At 45.4% G+C, this 16,401-nt stretch overlaps 1 protein-coding gene across 2 annotated transcripts; it reads right to left on the reverse strand.

Moving 5' to 3' along the window:
- On the reverse strand, window positions 1-16,021 carry LOC121556791 (cullin-4B). 2 transcript variants are annotated; one of them, XM_045214526.1, is made up of 19 exons: window positions 15,390-16,021; window positions 14,681-14,796; window positions 13,218-13,321; window positions 12,393-12,462; window positions 12,194-12,267; window positions 11,744-11,906; window positions 11,462-11,551; window positions 10,874-10,956; window positions 10,085-10,152; window positions 9,398-9,516; window positions 8,995-9,187; window positions 8,576-8,791; window positions 7,371-7,456; window positions 6,362-6,469; window positions 5,901-6,014; window positions 5,622-5,757; window positions 1,969-2,141; window positions 1,015-1,167; window positions 1-636 (listed from the first exon to the last, which is right to left on the reverse strand). In XM_045214526.1, exons 1-19 carry the CDS (start codon window positions 15,529-15,531, stop codon window positions 541-543), a joined length of 2,304 nt encoding a protein of 767 aa, XP_045070461.1. In that variant the 5' UTR covers window positions 15,532-16,021; the 3' UTR covers window positions 1-540. The 2 variants fall into 2 exon arrangements, with proteins under 2 accessions (XP_045070461.1, XP_045070463.1); XM_045214528.1 differs by having other exon boundaries at window positions 5,652-5,757; window positions 15,390-16,020.
- Between the last annotated feature and the right edge of the window lie 380 nt (window positions 16,022-16,401).

Raw genomic sequence — 16,401 nt, forward strand, 5'->3', positions numbered from 1 at the left:
AAAACCCTGTTCCTGTTCCCTGTCTGACAACACTGTCATAGTGTTACCCCAGGCCGGTGCATGTTATGTTACCTCACAGAAAAAAACAGAAAAATCACCACACGCTAAACTACAGTGGAACTGATAGACTGATAACAATAAAGGTGGATGGATCACAACCCCCCCCCCCCAAAAAAAAAAACAACAACAACATCTGAGATAGCGCTGTGTTCTCTTCTTTGTTAGCGTTGTCAGCGGATATTTGTGCCGGCCGTCTCCCACCCACCAGACAGACTCCTCCAGCCCCACGACCCAGCCTGCCCTGCTCCGAGTCCCCCCTGAGGGTGGTGTTGGCTGGGCTGTGCAGGACCAGGTGGGGCTCTGGCCTCCAGACTGGCCCTCTCTGAGCTGGGCCCCAGAAGCAGGGGGGGAGGGGCGGTGAGGGGGTGGGGCAGGTCAAGGAGAGGCGGGGCGGGTCTATATCAGGGTCAGCTGATGCCAACTTGCTGAGCCCACTGGCAGGGCACCGGAGGAGTGGTGAGGATGGAGGTGGCGACCCCCTCAGGCCACATAGTGGTACTGGTTGGGACTCTCCTTGTCTCTCTCCATGTAGTCTCTGTCAATCAGCGACTCAATCCGCTTCTTTAGGTCTCCAGGCTGAGGAGAGAACACACAGAGGAATGACACTGAAGGGTGTGTAGCTTAGAGCTGTGGGTGGGTGTGTAGCTTAGAGCTGTGGGTGGGTGTGCAGCCTAGAGCTGTGGGTGGGTGTGCAGCCTAGAGCTGTGGGTGGGTGTGCAGCCTAGAGCTGTGGGTGGGTGTGCAGCCTAGAGCTGTGGGTGGGTGTGCAGCCTAGAGCTGTGGGTGGGTGTGCAGCCTAGAGCTGTGGGTGGGTGTGCAGCCTAGAGCTGTGGGTGGGTGTGCAGCCTAGAGCTGTGGGTGGGTGTGTACAGTGCAGTTTACTTGATGTGTGCCTGTTTTGTGACTATATTTCAGGGTAGGAAAAAACAAAAGCGAAAGAAAGAGAGAGAGTACCTTGACGGGGAACTTGAGCTGGTTGTACAGTTCTGACACCAGCAGGTTGTGGCTCAGGGTTTTCCTCATCTTCATGATGCGGACCACGGCCGCGTCTATCTGGTACTGTCTGTCCTGGAACACACGCTCAGTGGTGCTCACCTGCTCCTCAACCTGGACACACACACAGACGCATGAACAGACACACAGAAACAGAAACACACAGAAATGTAACTCCACATTTATTTTCTGTGAACGTTTCACTTCCTGAATTAAAAATGACTCCAACCCTAGAGTTGACTGTGTGGACGCATGCTGGCCACACTACCTCCAATGACGAAAGGGTGGAACTCAAAACTTACGCAATAAGATTTAATGACGGGAACTTGATGAGGTGTCAACCCTCAGGGGAAAGCCCCATTATATGGATGAGTTAGTCTGATATAACAGATAGTAATTATGACCCATGGGGCGGCGCACAATTGGCCCAGCGTCGTCCATGGTAGGGGAGGGAATGGCCGGCAGGGATGTAGCTCAGTTGGTAGAGCATGGCGTTTGCAACGCCAGGGTTGTGGGTTCGATTCCCACAGAGGGTTGGGAAAAAAATTATGTATGCATTCACTAACTAAGTCGCTCTGGATAAGAGCATCTGCTAAATGACTAAAATGTAAAAAATTTAATGATTAGAGGAGTCAGCAGTCCTTTCTGTAGGCAGGCACAGACTTGACACAACGTTGTGTAGGAATGACAGAATAAGAGGGGTGAGAGCGGTGTTAACCCTACCGTTTCCTTCAGAGAGCGGCGTTAACCCTACCGTTTCCTTCAGAGAGTGGCGTTAACCCTACCGTTTCCTTCAGAGCGCGGTGTTAACCCTACCGTTTCCTTCAGAGCGCGGTGTTAACCCTACCGTTTCCTTCAGAGCGCGGTGTTAACCCTACAGTTTCCTTCAGAGCGAGAGAGAGGTGTAAACCCTACCGTTTCCTTCATCTGAATCTGGTTGATCTTGATGCGGAACAGTTTGTGTCTGAAGTCGTTGTTGAAGTTGAAGCGGTCTCCGTCCTCTATGTCCTTCCCCCGGGGACTCTTATTGAGGACGCGCGCCTTCCCACAGGCCAGAGACTGCAGGGTACGCCTCAACTCACCCTCCTCTGGGGACGGAAGGGGGACACAGATCACGGTTACACTACTTCCTTTCATCAAGTTTAAAATGGGGAAATTACATGCATTTCATGAATGAGCCGAAATGTTATTGACCCCAAATATGCAATGAGATGAATGTAGAGAGAGAAAAAGGTGACTAGAAGGGCACTCAACATGTACTGCACTGACAAATCACTGATTGGTTGAAAGAAATTGATAATGAGAAGATTGTGGGAGCTGTACTGTTAGATTTCAGTGCAGCCTTTGACATGATTGACCATAACCTGTTGTTGAGAAAACGTGTGTGTTATGGCTTTTCATCGTGGATTCAGAGCCATCTAATAGAACTCAGATGGTTCTTTAATGGAAGCTTCTAACGTCAAACATGTAAAGTGTGGTGTTCCGCAGGGCAGCACTCTAGGCCCTCTACTCTTTTCTATATTGAACAAAAATATAAAAACGCAACATGTAAAGTGTTTAGTCCAATGTTTCATGCGCTGAAATAAGACCCCAGAAATGTTCCATATGCACAAAAGCTTATTTCTCTCAGATTGTGCTCAAATTTGTTTACATCCCCATTAGTGAACATTTCTCCTTCGCCAAGATAATCCATCCACCTGACAGGTGTGGCATATCAAGAAGCTGATTAAACCGCATGATCAATTTACAGTTGTGTCACACAACACAATATCACAGGTGTCTCAAGTTGAGGGAGCATGCAATTGTAATGCTGACTGCAGGAATATCCACCAGAGCTGTTGCCAGAATGTTCATTTCTCTACCATAAACTGCACCTAACGTTGTTTTAGAAAATTTGGCAGTACGTCCAACTGGCCTCACAACCGCAGACCACCTGTAACCACGCCAGCCCAAGACCGCCACATCTGGCTTCACCTGCTGGATCGTCTGAGACCAGCCACCAGGACAGCTGATGAAACTGAGGAGTATTTCGGTCTGTAATAAAGCCCTTTTGTGGGGAAAAACTCATTTGGATTGGCTGGGCCTGGCTGCGCCCCTGCCCAGTCGTGAAATCCATAGATTAGGGCCTAATGAATTTATTTTATTTTAATTGACCGATTTCCTTATATGAACTGTAACGCCGTAAAATCATTGAAAGTGTTGCATTAACATGTTTTTTCAGTATATGTTTACCAATGACCTGCCACTGGCATTAAAACAAAGCATGTGTGTCAATGTACGCTGATGATTCAACCATATACGCATCAGCAACCACAGCCAATGAAGTTACTGAAACCCTTAAGAAAGAGTTGCAGTCTGTTTTGGAATCGGTGGCCAGTAATAAACTGGTCCTGAACATCTCTAAAACTAAGAGCATCGTATTTGGTTTAAATAATTCCCTAAGTTCTAGACCTCAGCTGAATCTGGTAATGAATGGTGTGGTTGTTGAACAAGTTCAGGAGACTAAATTACTTGGTGTTACCTTAGATTGTAAACTGTCATGGTCAAAACATATAGATTCAATGGTTGTAAAGATGGGGAGAGGTCTGTCCGTAATTGATGCTCTGCTTTTATCTTGATTATTGTCCAGTCATGTGGTCCAGTGCTGCAAAGAAATACCTATTTAAGCTGCAGCTGGCCTAGAACAGAGCGGCACGTCTTTTGCTCTTCATTGTAATCAGAGGGCTGATATAAATACTATGCATGCCAGTCTCTCTTGGCTAAGAGTTGAGGAGAGACTGGCTGCATCACTTCTTGTTTTTATAAAAACACATTGTGTTGGAAATTCCAAATGGTTTGCATAGTCAACTTACATACAGCACTGACACACACACTTACCCCACCAGAAATGCCACCGGATGTCTTTTCACAGTCCCCAGGTCCAGAACAAATTCAAGGAAACGTACAGTATTATACAGAGCCATGAGTGCATGGAACGCCCGTCTTATATAGCGCAAGTGAACAGCAAACCTGGTTTAAAAAACATATAAAGCAACACCTCGCGGCACAACGCCTCTCCCCATGTGACCTACTTGTTGTGTGTATGTACTGACGTATGATGTACAGTTGAAGTCAGAAGTTTACATGCACCTTAGCCAAATACATTTAAACTCAGTTTCACAATTCCTGACATTTAATCCTAGTAAAAATTCCCTGTCTTAGGTCAGTTAGGATCATCACTTTATTTTAAGAAATGTGAAATGTCAGAATAATAGTAGAGAGAATTATTTATTTCAGCTTTTATTTCTTTCATCACATTCCCAGTGGGTCAGAAGTTTACATACACTCAATTAGTATTTGGTAGCATTGCCTTTAAATTGTTTAACTTGGGCCAAACGTTTCGGATAGCCTTCCACAAGCTTCCCACAATAAGTTGGGTGAATTTTGGCCCATTCCTCCTGACAGAGCTGGTGTAACTGTCAGGTTTGTAGGCCTCCTTGCTCGCACACGCTTTCTCAGTTCTGCCCACACATTTTCTATAGGATTGAGGTCAGGGCTTTGTGATGGCCACTCCAATACCTTGACTTTGTTGTCCTTAAGCCATTTTGCCACAACTTTGGAAGTATGCTTGGGGTCATTGTCCATTTGGAAGACCCATTTGCGACCAAGCTTTAACTTCCAGACTGATGTCTTGAGATGTTACTTCAATATATCCACCTAATTTTCCTTCCTCATGATGCCATCTATTTTGTGAAGTGCACCAGTCCCTCCTGCAGCAAAGCACCCCGACAGTATGATGCTGCCACCCTGTGCTTCATGGTTGGGATGGTGTTCTTCGGCTTACAAGCAACCCCCTTTTTACTCCAAACATAACGATGGTCATTATGGGTAAACAGTTCTATTTTTGTTTCATCAGACCAGAGGACATTTCTCCAAAAAGTACGATCTTTGTCCCCATGTGCAGTTGCAAACCGTAGTCTGGCTTTTTTATGGCGGTTTTGGAGCAGTGGCTTCTTCCTTGCTGAGCGGCCTTTCAGGTTATGTCGATATAGGACTTGTTTTACTGTGGATTTAGATACTTTTGTACCTGTTTCCTCCAGCATCTTCACAAGGTCCTTTGCTGTTGTTCTGGGATTGATGATACAGTGAATTATAAGTGAAATAATCTGTCTGTAAACAATTGTTGGAAAAATTACTTGTGTCCTGCACAAAGTAGATGTCCTTACCGACTTGCCAAAACTATAGTTTGTTAACAAGAAATTTGTGGAGTGGTTGAAAAACGAGTTTTAATAACTCCAACCTAAGTGTATGTAAACTTCCGACTTCAACTGTATGTGGAACTGATAGACGCGCGCACACACACACTACATGTTAATGTTTTTAAATGTCTGTAAATTGTAAAGTATTTTGTCTGTAATGTCTTTTTCATTATGTGTCGGGCCCCAGTAAGAATAGCTGTCGCCATTGGCTGAAAGGGGATCCTAATAAATGTAATCGAGAGAAAGAGAAGCTGCACCTATGATGAAAGAAAGAAGAAGAGAAAGAAAGAGAAGCTGTACCTATGAAGACAGACAGAGGAGAAGCTGTACCTATGAAGACAGACAGAGGAGAAGCTGTACCTATGCCAGTGGCTGATTTGATCTCCTCCATGCTGAACTCCTCCCCCTCGTTGAACATCAGTAGTACCAACGTCTGGAACAGAGACACTTGCAGCTCCTTCTTACCCTGTAGACAGACGCACACAGTTATTGAGACGCGTCTAGAACAGACACCCGCAGCTTCTTCTTGTGAAAGACGCATTAGAAATTTGAAACAAAAAAAGCTGTCCATCTTCTAGGACAGTGTTGCTCTGGTCCTTTCACTCGCACCTCTTTAAACTCAGTCTTCAGAACAGCGTGGCCCAGGGTGGGCTGCCACTGGAGCTTCCTGCCACTGTGTTTCCCCAGATAGAACAGCTTGAATACCTCCTGGAGCTTCACCATCTGGGGAGAGAGGGGGCATAGAAACTTGATCTATGCTTCATAAAGCATAGATCAAGTTTCTAGCATAGTTTCTAGCATAGATCCTCTGTAGCTCAGCTGGTAGAGCACGGCGCTTGTAACGCCAAGGTAGTGGGTTCGATCCCCGGGACCACCCATACACAAAAATGTATGCACGCATGACTGTAAGTCGCTTTGGATAAAAGCGTCTGCTAAATGGCATATTATATATATATATTATTATTATTATTATTATAAAAACCTAACCAACACTCAGATTAGATTTACACATCCTGCAATACTTTTTGCTAGCATACACACACCACCCAACCACACACAGACAGACAGACCTCAGGGGGCAGGTGGACCTCCATAGGAGTGTATGAGGGCCAGTAGCCCATGGTGAGGATGTTGACCGTCAGCTCCATCTGGCTGGGCTCACTCTGGTTCTGGGTGTACTGAAGGAGACAGACAACCTGATTCAATACATTCATGTACTGGGGGAGACAACCTTATTCAATACATTAATGTCCTGTAGTGGGAGAAAGTCAAATCCTTAATTTCTTGGAAAACGGTGTGTAAAGAACAGTCTGGAACTAGTAGAGCTAATGCTAACATTATGATGAGTTTTGATGAAGCAGCTGTTGTTCTGCCACCAGTCATTGCAGTAGCCTCCAGAGTCAGCTGCTATGCTCATCTGACCCAACGATACATTCACAGAGAAACCTGTTGATCTACGGACTGATTACTGATAAGTCAGTTCCTCTTAATTGTGTGGCTGCAGGTCTACAACTTCAGGGTAATTTAAAACAGGCTAAGCAAGCTTTTTATGTAAGTGAAGGAAGAGCTAGCTAACCATGTCAGTAAGCTAGCTAGCTAACCATGTCAGTAAGCTAGCTAGCGAACCATGTCAGTAAGCTAGCTAGCTAACCATGTCAGTAAGCTAGCTAGCTAGCTAGCTACAACAGCTCCACAGCTGAAAGTCACGGCACTAGCGACCAATGTCCTGGCACAAAACTTGTACAGGAGATAGCTACCGGTTTGTTTTTATTTTCTCACAATTGCAAACTATTAAATCCCTGTCACAACATTTTTGTACTAATTTAGCTAGCTATTCTTCCGATTTCATGGAGTCATACGAGAGCGCAGTGATTAGGAACTACAGTATGTTTTGATTTTAATGGCGGACGCTCAATATTCAAATACGAGTTCCAAGTTTACAAGACAGATCGGTTGAGGGACGAGTGTCACGGAGGAGTGACGCCATCTGACGTGAGACAATGTTGTCATCTACGATTCACTGATGGTAAATCTATTACAGCAACTACTATAGTGATATCGATGAGTCTGTGTGTTAACCTGTTTAAACTGGATCATGACGTCTTTGGAGAGCTCCATGTCCTTAAACATCCCCTCCAGCTTACTGGTGAAGGCCGCTCCACACTCTGCAGGGACAGGAAGCCACAAACCATCACACTCACTTCCCGTTAACAGGTTTTATACAGTAATACAGTGCATGACTTCGTGACTTGGGGTGGTGCTTCTACAGTCACACACCAGAGATAGTGACCATTGAGTTTAACAAACCACCGATAGGCTGACCTCTGCTGATGTCTTCACTAGCAGTTGAAGCAAAGTCAAACATTGAAAAACAACCTATGCGGGTACATTTTGACATTGGCGGGTAAGATGTTTATTTCAGCAGCCATGTTGGCGGGTGGTCATTTCTTAAAACGCGAGCATTTCACTCGCATTTGCAAATAAAAATGTAGTTAGAAGTCAAGAACGAGCACATTTATAGCTAAATAAAATGCTGCAGTAGCTGTTTTGAAAGTGTTTGTCGTTTTGTTTCATAGATGGTAGATAAATCACACAAAGAACTAGGAATCATATATATATCTCCCGCGACGCGCAGCAACACTGCCTGGCTGGGGAGCGGTGAGCACTGTGATTTAGACACGTTGCACACAGGCATAGAAGTCTGTCTAATTTACTGGAAAGTCTACTGAAGTGAGACTTTGTCCTTGTGTTTCTTGGCCATTTACATTGTTTTGTTCACAAGCTAGGTTGTTTTTCAATGTTTGACTTTGCTTCAACTGCTAGTGAAGACATCAGCTACTAGTCAGATGATGTAGTCTAATATCTCACAGGCACACTGTCACTGACCACTCCAGCGGCTGGAGTACCACCGCTGCCTCCGTAACCTCCCGCCCTTAAAAGGGGCAGCTTAACATCCTTCTCATCTGAGATATTTTGGTTAAAAGACTTGGGTCACAAATGAAATAAATATTAGCAATATACCACATCACTGCTTACTAGTAATACATTTATTGTTTTAGAAACATTACGAAGGTTAAAAAAACTGGAGTGGCAGGTAGATTTTTTTTTTTTTTATCTACCTGCCACAGTGGCTGGTAGACCAACAAGTTCCTTTCTGGCCCTGCCCACAGACAAAGCTTGCCACAACACAGATCCCATAACATGTGATGGTGACAAACCTGTGATTTTGGAGATCACTGCATTGTTTCCTGTTATCATACAGTGTTGAAGTTTGGACAACTTACCGTGTTTGAGTTTGGACAGCATGGACTTCTCAGCGTCCACCGAGGCACTCTTCCCCACCAGCAGGCGTTTGGCTAGGTCCTTCTTATAAAAGGCCTCAAACACATCCTTCCCATGGATGAAGCGGAAGATGATCATGATCTTGTCTAGAATTCTCTCCAGCTCCTCCTCTGTAGCCTCCTTGTTGCCCGCCCGCAATTTACAGTCCACGTACTTTGCTGTGCAGAGACAGGACACCACCACAGAGACAGGACACCACCAGTTAGATAAAACATACAGGAAACACTCAAACATAACTGGTGTGGGACCCCTGACTGGTATCTTAAGCAATGGAGCAAAAGTCCTTTGTTTTAAGATTCCAGGACCCTTTAAATATCTCCTGCTCTGGCTCTTTACACCCACAGCGGTCTCGTGTCCTCACCGATGAGCTCAGCAGGTTTGTTGGGTCTGTTGTTGATGAAGGCTTCGAAGGCCTCCTTCATAGCGTTGATGAAGCTCTCGTTCCTGTTGAAACAGCCCTGGGCCACGTTGTCCATCTTATCCTTAAAGTCCAATAGGTCTTGAACCATGTCCTTATCCTTCTCTGGGGTGCCCACAATCTCACCACCAAAACTCTGTTAGGAGACACCTCAGTGAGACAGGAATCAATAGAAATGTTTCAGAGTGAGAGTAGTATAAAGAGAGGAGAGAGACAGACAGAGAGGAGCGAGACAGACAGAGAGGAGAGAGACAGACAGAGAGGAGAGAGACAGACAGAGAGGAGAGAGACAGACAGAGAGGAGAGAGACAGACAGAGAGGAGAGAGACAGACAGAGAGAAAGTACCTTGATGTAGTCTCTCCAGTGCTGCAGCAGAGTGGGGAGTCCTCCCTTCACCTTACTGAAAAGCTGGTAGAGCAGAGCCAGCTCCATCACACGGTTACCATCTACCAGAATACTGAGACCTGGAGGAGAGGGTCAATATCACACGGTTACCATCTACCAGAATACTGAGACCTGGAGGAGAGGGTCAATATCACACGGTTACCATCTACCAGAATACTGAGACCTGGAGGAGAGGGTCAATATCACACGGTTACCATCTACCAGAATACTGAGACCTGGAGGAGAGGGTCAATATCACACGGTTACCATCTACCAGAATACTGAGACCTGGAGGAGAGGGTCAATATCACACGGTTACCGTCTACCAGAATACTGAGACCTGGAGGAGAGGGTCAATATCACACGGTTACCATCTACCAGAATACTGAGACCTGGAGGAGAGGGTCAATATCACACGGTTACCATCTACCAGAATACTGAGACCTGGAGGAGAGGGTCAATATCACACGGTTACCATCTACCAGAATACTGAGACCTGGAGGAGCGGGTCAATATCACACGGTTACCATCTACCAGAATACTGAGACCTGGAGGAGACGGTCAATATCACACGGTTACCATCTACTAGAATACTGAGACCTGGAGGAGAGGGTCAATATCACACACACACACACTGCTGGTAGATACCTTTCTGTAAGATGGCCGTCATGTGTTCTCCAAGCAGCTGCTTCTCTACATTAGAGATAAGTGGCTTCCTGTTGAATACAAACAGAGAGGAGAGAGAAAGGGAAGAGAGAGGAGAGAGAGAGAAGAGAGATGACAGATGGAGGAGGGGGTGAAAGAGAACGTGAAGAGGTTCAAATCTGTGAGATGATCTAGTGTACTCTGACTGGAGCACAGGCCTGTCAGTCTAAGGGGTTAGTCTGACTGGAGCACAGGCCTGTCAGTCTAAGGGGTTAGTCTGACTGGAGCACAGGCCTGTCAGTCTAAGGGGTTAGTCTGACTGGAGCACAGGCCTGTCAGTCTAAGGGGTTAGTCTGACTGGAGCACAGGCCTGTCAGTCTAAGGGGTTAGTCTGACTGGAGCACAGGCCTGTCAGTCTAAGGGGTTAGTCTGACTGGAGCACAGGCCTGTCAGATCTAAGGGGTGTAGTCTGACTGGAGCACAGGCCTGTCAGTCTAAGGGGTTAGTCTGACTGGAGCACAGGCCTGTCAGTCTAAGGGGTTAGTCTGACTGGAGCACAGGCCTGTCAGTCTAAGGTGTTAGTCTGACTGGAGCACAGGCCTGTCAGTCTAAGGGGTTAGTCTGACTGGAGCACAGGCCTGTCAGTCTAAGGTGTTAGTCTGACTGGAGCACAGGCCTGTCAGTCTAAGGTGTTAGTCTGACTGGAGCACAGGCCTGTCAGTCTAAGGTGTTAGTCTGACTGGAGCACAGGCCTGTCAGTCTAAGGGGTGTGGAGGAAGAGGCGGGTCTTACTGAGTGCTTTGGTCGAGGTAGCTGATGACACGATCGTTCTCTTCATCCAACCGACGAGCCACGTGATGCAGGTACTCTGGCACCTGGACACACACCACGCATTTATGCCATTTAGAGACGCTTTTATCCAAAGCGACACAGTCATGTGCATACTTTGGGGATAACCCACTACCTTAGCGTTACAAGCGCCTGCTCTACAGCTGAGCTACACATATGACCGTCACTAGGAGAAACCCAGATATGCTACCTATAGGGGGGAAAACCCAGATATGCTACCTATATAGGGGAAACCCAGATATGCTACCTATATAGGGGAAACCCAGATATGCTACCTATATAGGGGAAACCCAGATATGCTACCTATATAGGGGAAACCCAGATATGCTACCTATATAAGAGAAACCCAGATATGCTACCTATATAGGGGAAACCCAGATATGCTACCTATATAGGGGAAACCCAGATATGCTACCTATATAAGAGAAACCCAGATATGCTACCTATATAGGGGAAACCCAGATATGCTACCTATATAGGGGCGTGATCATAATATGGGATTAAAGCATTTGATTGACAGCGGTCACTCACGTCTCGTTCCTGCATCAGCCTCTGTCCCTCTGCAGCGTACAGTCTGTTAGTCTCCATCAGAAACCGCTCCTCAAACGACTCTTTATACACCTGAGGAGAGCGACAACAGATTACACCAGGAGATCTCCAGATAATCTACACAGATTTGAGGAGAGAGACAATAGATTACGCCAGGAGATCAGACAATCTACATACTATCTGCCTATGGAACAAAAGTTTGACTATGCTAATTGGTTGATTGGCCAATGGTAAAACAAGCCCCATGAAGAATTGACCAATCACCTGCAGGTCTGAGAGCATGCCCAGTAGGCTGCGGAGAAGGCTGCGGTCCACGGTCTCTCCGTTGCGTTCACGTTCGATCTGCTCAAGGATCCCGTCGACGGTACGTTTCTGGACTGCCCCGTCGCTCACGATGTGGGTCCGGAAGAGCTCCAGCCCGGTATCCCTGTGGAACACACACGGTCATGATGAACAGTAATGGTCACGGTCATAGGACAAACACATGGGCTGCATTCCAAATGGCACCCTATATCCTACATATAACTATTTTTGCCCAGATAGGACCTAGTCAAAAGTAGTGAACTAAATAGTGAATAGGGTGCCATTTCAGACGCAGCCATGGTCACGTTAAGGCCATAATGAAATGTTCACCATCACAGAACAGGAAAAGCCGTTTGCCACTGAGAACGGACGAATGTATGTTTCCTAATAGCTAGTGGACAGGGCTCTTACCAGATGGAGGGAAGCAGGGAGTTCTGAAGCACGTAGGTACGGTCCAGGAACAGAAAGATACTCCGGATCATGATCTGTAGTAAACAAGGTTACACATTACAAACATACATTATATTAATCTACAACAAATTTCAGACAGATTAAATGTCACATGATAAACAAAGGTCAAAGGTGAGATGAAAAAGGCTGTCTGACGAACCGTCTGTCTGCAGTGGTCCTGCCAGCATCGGTTCATCCTCTTCAGGAAAGACAGGCTGTCCAGGGACTCTGTGAGATGTTAAGGTTAAGGAACGGGCCTCAATTCAATAAAACACAACAGTCAAACTATCTCTTTGGAGGGTGCCTTTGCTCGCACCAGGTTGTGGTTAAAAAAACATCACATCCTTCTGACGACTAAAAACTGTGTAGTCAGTTTATAGAGAACACCATTACAGGGATGTTCATAGTTTTTTTATTTGCCATCAGTCCAAGCAGTGTGTCGCTGTGCGCAGCTAGCTGTTGGAAGAGGTCCAAAGTGCCCCCTGGGCGTCCGGTAGCCTAGCAGTTAAGAGCGTTGGGCCAGTAACCGAAATGTCACTGGTTCGAATTCATGAGCCGACTAGGTGAAAAAATCTGTTGATGTGCCCTAAAGCAAGGCACCTTAACCCTAATTGCTCCTGTAAGTCTCTGGATAAGTCTCACAACTACTACACAGCAGCCTGCTGAAATACAGCTCTATGACATGAGGCTGCCAGGTTCCTTTTAGGCCCCCCAGTCACAACTAACCAGATAAACAAGTGTTATCAGGGAGACCCAGGCCAACGGTGCAGCATACAAATCAACTATTTAAAAAAAAACTAACATGTTATATGTTACAGAGATAGTTATAAAACATGTGCATCTTCTCAGAGGAGCCACTGTCATGTGGCATCGTACAGGACACAGACGTTCTTATCAAGTCTCGACGTGAAATCTATCAAACAGGATTTTATAACATCCACACACACACTTTCACACACAAAGACATACACAGTGTAAAGGATATTCTCTGAACTGGTGTATCTGGGCCTGGACATGGTCCTCACAGACCTGACGGAGCTGCTTGTAGAGTGTGGGGGAGACTTTATAGGAGCACAGGTTCTCCACTGCCTGAAACAGAGTTGAGAGAGACAGAGGGAAACATACTAAGCATTCCTAAATTCTGTCAGTTATCCCACCCTGTTTATAGGACACACACAGATAAGTTACAAGATAGGGTTAGCCAAGTCCACAGGCTGGTGAATGGTCAGAGGGTAGCCAAGTCACAGTGGTGAATGGTCAGAGTGAAGAGAAACAGCTGGGAGCAAGGTTAGCTAAGTCAACAGGATGGTGAATGGTCAGAGTGATAGGGTAGCAAGTCAACAGGCTGGTGAATGGTCAGAGGATAGGGTTAGCCAAGTCAACAGGATGGTGAATGGCAGGTGATAGGGTTAGCTCAACATTGAATGGTCAGAGTGATAGGGTTAGCCAAGTCAACAGGATGGTGAATGGTCAGAGTGATAGGGTTAGCCAAGTCAACAGGATGGTGAATGGTCAGAGTGATAGGGTTGCCAAGTCAACAGGATGGTGAATGGTCAGAGGAAGTAGCCAAGTCAACAGGACGGTGAATGGTCAGAGTGATAGGGTTAGCCAAGTCAACAGGATGGTGAATGGTCAGAGTGATAGTCCTATAAGGGCGGCAGGTAGCTTAGTGGTTAAGAGCGTTGTGCCAGTAACCGAAAGGTCGCTGGTTCTAATCCCCGAGCCGACTAGGTGAAAAATCTGTCGATGTGCCCTTGAGCAAGGCACTTAACCCTAATTGCTCCTGTAAGTCGCTCTGGATAAGAGCGTCTGCTAAATGACCAATTATTATTATAATTATGTGATAGGGTTAGCCAAGTCAACAGGATGGTGAATGGTCAGAGTGATAGGGTTAGCCAAGTCAACAGGATGGTGGTTAGGTATGCTGACTGACTGCTGATGTGAGTTACAGGACCTGCTGGCTGGCATGGGGCAGCGCTCCTCTCCAATACTTTGAGATTAGAGAGAGGCATAGTGTCCTAGGACCGATGCCACCTCCAAATCTATGCTTCGTTCCAAATGACACCCTATACCCTAAATAGGGTGTCAGTTGGCACCACCCACCCAGACTGGCTGGGGCAACCAGCAGATCACACGACAACAACCAGCAGATCACACGACAAGACAGCTGGAGTAATGGCATCATACAGATGAAAAGTGCCCATATCGGTACATATTATTCACATGGAAATACTGGGACTTGGATATAGTCATGTCATCAAGGCCCGGTGGACACATGAACTAGGCCTATGTTTTAGAATGGAAAATAAGGGCTGTAGCCTCAAGTATAGCACAAGCATTTCGCTACACCTGCTATAACATCTGCAAAACACTTGTATGTGACAAATAAAATGTGATTTGTTTTATGTCCTGAAAGCACCACTGTCTGTTTGATGCATTAGGCCTGACCTGGTAGAGTTCCTCCAGGTTGTACTTGATGGAGGTGCTGTTCTGGATGGCTCCTACTGCATCCCTAAGCTTCAGCCAGGTGTCCTCAGTGTAGTTCTCTGCTAGCTTTGGCCTGTCTGGGAACACACAACACAGTTACACCACACCAAGGCACAGCAAAATGGACAGACAATCAATGCAACATGACAGTTTGTTTACGCCTCTGGCTGGGTACCTCACTTAAACTAGGAGAAATGTGAACTTTGTAAACAGTTGAATGCATGTTCAACCATTTGTAAACATCTGGCAGGGACAGTGTCAACAAATGTCAGGAAATGTCCAGTTTTCTAAAATGTAATAGATATATTTATTCTGCAAGAATGTCATTAGCTAGATGATGTAAACAGAGTTGAGTAATATTTCCAGGGCTGGTTGCAACGGAATATTCAGTTGTTTACATGCCATGGCTATTAATTGCGTCAAATATGTCACAAGCTAACATGGTCTGAAACTTCCTAGGTTACCCAGCTGGCTATCATGGACAACTTAAAAATATGAACTCAAGTTACACTGCAATTTATGAGGAGTTACAAGTTACACAAGTAGAGTTAACTAGTTAGCCAATTACTAGCATATAGTTGATAGTCAGGCCAAACGGCTAAATAACGTTTAGCTACCTATCACGGTTAGCTAGCTAGCTAACGTTAACTAGCTATTCAGCACGCGTTACCTTTGAAATTTTTAATAACTAATTTCTTGGAGGCGCCAGCTTTGTTGGAGGCCAGGCCAGAAGTCCTCGTCACTCCGTTGTTGTTGTGCTCCGTCAGAGCAGAGAAGTTTGCTTTCTTGTCCTGTCGTATGTCTTCTGCCATTATTAGATAATGCAGAGGGCCGTTGTTGTGAAGAGTTGTTAGCTAACGTTAGCCTGTCAGCGGCACTTCTGCTTGTCCTCTCAAACGAGCCTAAAGTTAGATTATACAACTCTGACCCTGTTGCTTAAAATCATTCACGATGCACCACCTAGTCCGATCCCTCGCTGACACAGAAGTAGATACATAGACCAAAGCCATAAAACTTAGGAAACTTTTGGATAAACCGAACAACTGAAAATTATATTTCGTTCAAGTCAGCTAACGTTAGCTAGCCAACCTTAGTTAGCGGAATTATACGCGAAACAAACAATTTAGTATACACGCCGCGTCACTCCCTGGCCCATATTAAAATTTGGCAAATATTAAATGTTATATTTTTCAGACTTCCATGTGTGAAACAAATTAAAAGCAATATTCCATCTCAAAGTATCCATCGTTATTCTTCCGCTGGAGATGTGGCGGTAGCCACATAGCTAACATAACAAAATGGCTTTTTACCTCCCCCTTGACAAGTGCATCTTGGGAGATTAGCATTCTACCCATGTGACGTTTGAAACTACACAATTATTTAGACTTTATTTTTTCAATAGTTCATATTTAAATGGTCCCAATTACATTTTATATTCAATCACTTTAGCGAAATTCATCAACTTTTATTGATTTTGCATGATATAAAAGCATTTTAGGTACAAGCAATAACACATAAAACTCTTATTCAAATGATGTAGGCTGAAAATGTAAGCGTTTCCAACTGTGATGGTGGAATATAAATTGGTGCAGGATTGGTGCATCGTGATTTTATCAATTTACCCTGTTCTAAAAGTTAACTAGATTAAAAGGTATGATAGAGTACAGTATTCTACATTTAGT

This window comes from Coregonus clupeaformis, unplaced genomic scaffold (assembly GCF_020615455.1).
Source record: "Coregonus clupeaformis isolate EN_2021a unplaced genomic scaffold, ASM2061545v1 scaf0273, whole genome shotgun sequence".
Taxonomy (NCBI): domain Eukaryota; kingdom Metazoa; phylum Chordata; class Actinopteri; order Salmoniformes; family Salmonidae; genus Coregonus; species Coregonus clupeaformis.